This window comes from Mirounga leonina, unplaced genomic scaffold (genome assembly GCF_011800145.1).
Source record: "Mirounga leonina isolate KUSES-001 unplaced genomic scaffold, KU_Mleo_1.0 Mir_82, whole genome shotgun sequence".
Lineage (NCBI taxonomy): Eukaryota > Metazoa > Chordata > Mammalia > Carnivora > Phocidae > Mirounga > Mirounga leonina.
This window is the reverse complement of record NW_023270825.1, coordinates 563,591-568,545: the sequence shown is the minus strand read 5'-3', so window position 1 is coordinate 568,545 and position 4,955 is coordinate 563,591. Positions and strand designations below refer to the sequence as shown.

Here is a 4,955-nt window from a genome sequence, read left to right as displayed (position 1 = left end):
ATCTGGACCTCTGCACCCTGCACCCCTGCACCTCTGCACCCTGCACCCCTGCACTCCTGCACCTCTGCACCCTGCACCCCTGCACTCCTGCACCTCTGCACCCTGCACCCCTGCACCTCTGCACCTGTGCACCATTGCACCCCCGCAGAAGGCCTTTTGCACCCTCAGCCCTTCTTGGAAACTGTGTCTCTCTTGCTTGGCCTGGGCTCTACTTGCTCCTCCTGCTTGGGACACGGCTACTCGTTAACCTCCGTGATGCCTTCAGGTCTTATTTTCCCGGGAAGCCTTCCCTGCCCCCCAGAGCCAGTCACTCTCTGTCCCCGCCATTGGCTCCAGTGGACCACGTAGCCCGTCCAGAGGCTGTTTCTCCCGCCACGTGGACCTGGCAGTCAGTGAGCTTAGGGAGAAGCACAGGTGCCCCCTTCCATCCCACCGTACCCCCAGGAACTGCGTGGGATGGGGAGGTTGTAGGTGGGACTGCCTGCTGGAGGGCCCCAGAAGTACTCACTACTCTCCTGAGCCTGACCCTGGCCTGCCCTGGAACACCCTGGTGAGGTGTGGCCCGTTTCCTTGCCTACAAGGCAGGCTCCAAAAACCTCACTCAGCGCTGGGAGAGGTGCCCCTTCCTGCTCATCCTGGGGTTTGCACTGCCTGTTTCAGATCCACTCCTATACCCAAGGCTGCCACAGTGACCGCAGCCTTGGCCACCTGTCTGTTGCTGAGACGGAGCTGTTCAGGGACCCAGAGGGCGGCCGGCAGGTGAGGGCTGGTGTGGGGCCCCCTCCTGTCTGAGGCTGGTGTGTGTTGGTGCGTAGGACTGCAGAGACGTGAGGTGGTGGGGGTTGAGGTGGGGAGGGGCCTGAGAAGGAGGACCCAGCCAACCAGCTTTGAGCTCTGGATGATTGCCCAACTTATCATCTTGCTGGTGTGGGGGACAGGCATGTCCTCAGGGCCTCCCCCAGCTCCCTAGACCATCCAGTGGTGCAGGAATCCAGACCAGCTGCTGTGTGTGCACGTGGCTGGGCATGGTTAGGGCCCCAGGGGCACAGGTATCTAGGCTGGGCTGGCAGCTGGGTGAGGGGGGAGCCTCTGGAACTAAGGAAGACTGCTTGAGGGTTTAAGCTCATGGTGTTGGTGCCTGGAGCCCACGCAGGGGTCATCTGGTGATTGAGGTGGTAAGAAGAGGGCTGGCCTAGCGTGCCCCACACTTTGCTGACTTTCTTTTCAGGAGACCCTAATCTGTCATGATTGTTTCCTTCCCTTGGGTTGGCATGGCCAGGGTGTCCTGGGACAGGCCCAGGGTTGGCTGTCACTTGAGGGCTGGGCTCTGTCCAGCCTGGGGGGCACTTGGCCAGGCAGGAGGGCTGAGGCTCAGGGTTGGTGTGGCCCCTCTTTCCAGGTCCTGCAGATCCCAGCTCTGGGGTCATGTGCTCCCTTTTGTGGGGTTGGGGTAGCCACCTGGGGGTGCCTGCCAGGCCTGCTTCCCTGGCCAATACCTGGCTGGCCCTGCTCAGGCAGGGCTGCATTTGTCCCTGGCGGTGTTAAGGCAGGATCTCGGCGACCCCAGGTGCCCTTGGCTAGGTCCCCTTCTACGGGTGACTCAGCGAGGCCCAGGCTTCCTGCCCCCCCACCCCCCCGGGTTGGAGCAGAGCAGAAACTGCACCAGTTCCAGCCAGGTGTTGCCTGGGTCCCCGGGCTCTGTGGCGTGGGGGCCCGTGTGGCTCCCCCTCCTGTCTGAGGCTGGGCTGTGTTGGTGCCATGGGACTCGACGGCCCGAGGTGGATGGGGGTCACGATTGGCTTCCTTCCAAGGTTTCTGGGGGGGGACTGGCAGAAGCCTAGGCCAGTGTCCCCAAAGGGCCTGCGCTCTTGGGATGGGTCCCAGAAGCTTCCGGAGTGATCTGTGGTTGCTGTGCGTGGCCACGCGTGCTGCGGAGTAGCTGGGCAGTGCGCGTGCTTGCTTCCCGGCTGGGCCTGCAGCCTTCTCACCTCCCTGTGCCTGGCCACAGGGCAGTGGGGTGGACCGGGGGCTGGCTGCCTCAGGAGGCTCCAGCACTGGGCCCGAAAGTGGGGGGGTACAGGGGACTTGTTGCCTCTTCCTGTTGTGTCTCGCCTGAAGCTGGGGAGCTGGGAGCACCTGGGGACTGTTGTCGGAAGTCACGTGAACTGTGTGCATGTATGCGTGTGACCTGCACCCTCCCCATGTCCCATTCCCAGGCTGAGCTCCCCTAGGCCCACGGTGGTTCTGTCTGCAGGCGAGCCTCCATCCTGACCCCGGAGCCCCTGTTCCAGCTGCAGCGAGTAGGCTCCCGGCTGCCTGGCTGGCCGTCTGTTTGCTGTGGAGCAGCAGGGACCCCGGGCCATGCGTGCCTGTTGTGTAGGGCATGTGTACCGGCCCTCGGGCATGGTGGCTTGGCAGAGCTCTTAGCTGGCCCTTTGTCCTGGCCCCAGGAAGCCCAGCACCTCTCTCCTAGAAAGAGCAGAGCCTGTGGCCTGGCCAGTGTGCTGGCCGCTGCATTCACAGAGGAGCAGGGCAGGCCTGTGGCTTCCTGGTAGGGGTGGCAGGGGCGGGGCGGGGGAGATGGGGGCGGCCTGCGCTGCACCTCCGCAGCGATCAGGGGCCCTCTGGTGGTGGGACTCCTGCCTCCCCCCTCCCCCCCACCCCAGCTTCTGGAGGCCGAGGCTGGCAGGCGCTTCTGGAGGCCGAGGCTGGGCACGCGCGTCTGGAGGCCGAGGCTGGGCACGTGCTTCTGGAGGCCGAGGCTGGCAGGTGCTACCACAGCCGGAACCGGAGCACGTGGCTGTCTGTGGGCCCCCATGTCTGTGTGGGGTCTGCAGGTGTGGGGCTGTGCAGGCCCTTTGGGGTTCTCAGGTCCCACAGGAGGGGCTCCCCATCCTGGGGCTTTCTCCTCTGCCCGCGTCTTGGGTGCAGCCCCCGGTTAGTCAGGGTCCCTGTGGGGCAGAGGTCCTGAGTCGAGGGTGCTCCATGTCAGCTCCTGGCCCTGTGGGAACGCACGTTTGGGGCCGGTGTGGGGGTTGCGGGTGTGGTCGGCCTGGTGGTGCCTGGAGGTGGGGCTGCCCTGTCCTGCCTGTGGGGAGATGGCTCTTCAGGTGGGTGGCTGACGTGACCAGCTGGCGGGCCGGAGGGACTGGTAGGCATGCTGGTTGCGTTGCTGGGCCTGGGGGTCCCAAGTGGGCTTCTGACCTGGCCACGGCTTATGGTTTGCTTTGCAGCTGCTTCAGAGGCTGGAGAGTGAGAACGCGCGCCTGGAGGCCGCCCTGGTGTGGCGGAGGCAGGAGCTGGTCTTCTGGAAGTGGATGGTGTGACCGGCTCTCTCCCTGCTCCCAGCCTTGACCACAGCCTTCCTGGGGGGCGGGGGTGTCTGCCTCCTTCCCAGACAGGACAGGAGACGGGGAGGCCACATGCACACCCAACCGTGCGGCTGGCGTTAGGACCCAGGCCTGCTGGCTCGGAGCCAAGGGCCCTTCCCAGATGTCTGTCTGTCCCCTCACCTGCCCTGAGGGGTCCAGCCTTCCAGAAGTCTGGCCTTTGTGCCGCCTGCCGGCGTGACGGGTGGCTGTCCGCACGGGGGGTGGGCACTGCCCCCGGGCCTCTGTGCCATCTGTCCCCGCTGGCTGTGCCGCTGGGCCTGGGCCTGTGTTTACGGGGCCCGGGCTCGCTGCCTGCCTCTTACTTGGGTCTCTCTCTGCAGGACACGGTCCTGGGCGCCTGCCCCCTGGAGGCCTCACAGCCCACGTTTCTGCCCAGGATCCCCACGGGGGGTGCTGGAGAGTTGGAGCTGGTGGCCCAGGAGTTGCAAGCCCTGCACGAGGAGCTGCGGGGAGCAGCGGAGCCCCGGCGGGCGGCCTGGGAGGCCAGGGTGAGGGCTTGGGGCGCTGACATAGGGTGCGTCTACGCAGCCCCTTGTGGAACTCACCTTGAGTCCAAGGCTGGGAGGGCGACTGCAGCGGCCCGGGAGGGTGCGTGATGAGGAGTCCCCAGTGTCCCCACGTGAGCCCCGCCCACGCTGCCCTGCTCCGGCCACAGTCCCTTCAGTTTTCTGAAGCATCTTGAGGAACTTGCGGGCAGTTTAACCCTGAAGTCTCCAGGACCCTGTTGCTAGCAGCCCCTTCCCCTCTGCTGTGGTGACCGCTGGGGCGTGCATGATGCTTGTAGGCGCTTCTCACGGGCCGTCCGCCACGGCACAGGGCCTTGGGGCAGCGCCCACCGAGGGCCAGGGTCAGGCCACCACCTGGGGGCACAGCCTCTTCTCACTCCCCCGCCCCACCAGGCCAGCTGGGACGGGCCCGCCTGGAGGGTCAGAAGCGGCCTCTGCGGGCAGTGTCCCCTTGGGTCAGCCCCTCTGCGTGCTTCCCCCGTCCTGGGAGCACTGAGAAGGCGGGAGGCCGATTCAGCAGAGGACAGTGGGTAGTGTTGGGGGGTGGCTCGAGGGTCTGCTCGGCTCTGAACGGCCCCGGGGAGGAGCGGGATCTGGGCTGTCAGCCCTTCTCAGGGCGCTGCTGGGGGCTGGTGCTGGGGCCGAGGGGGCGCGAAGCCGGTGTCCTGGGCAGGCTCCAGAGCTGCCTTCTCCCCCGTGCAGGCTGGAGGCTGGGGGCCGGAGCAGACTGCTGTGCAGCGGGCCTCACGGGAGGCCGTGGGACAGGAGCTGGCCGCTCTTCAGCGGGCCTGCGAGCAAGGGGAGGCCCTGGCCCAGCCCCATGGGCCCTGCCGGCTGGTGAAGAGAGACGCCAGAGCCTCGGGGGGCCCAGGCCTGCGGGCTGCTGAGCTGATTGGGGCGCTGAGGAGCCGGGAAACCTGCCTGGAGGCTGTGCTGGGCCGGCTGCAGACCCGGTGTCGGCAGGAGCTGACCAGGCTGGCGGGAGCCCGACCCGGCCTCCTCTGGATCCTGCCGCCTGGTCACTGAGGGCCTGTGGGTGTGCCCTCCTCAAGGGGGA

At 66.5% G+C, this 4,955-nt stretch overlaps 1 protein-coding gene across 4 annotated transcripts in view; it reads left to right on the top strand.

The window, feature by feature from the left end:
* Positions 1 to 4,955, top strand: part of TEDC1 (tubulin epsilon and delta complex 1) — a 7,565-nt gene extending 2,610 nt beyond the window's left edge. Inside the window, exons 5-8 of one of the 4 annotated variants that reach the window (XM_034992582.1) lie at positions 661 to 759; positions 3,234 to 3,320; positions 3,713 to 3,880; positions 4,601 to 4,955. In XM_034992582.1, the coding sequence (XP_034848473.1) occupies positions 661 to 759; positions 3,234 to 3,320; positions 3,713 to 3,880; positions 4,601 to 4,924 (678 nt within the window). In that variant the 3' untranslated portion in view covers positions 4,925 to 4,955. The remainder of the gene's footprint in view (positions 1 to 660; positions 760 to 3,233; positions 3,321 to 3,712; positions 3,881 to 4,600) is intronic. The other 3 variants (XM_034992585.1, XM_034992584.1, XM_034992586.1) reach the window with 3 other exon arrangements.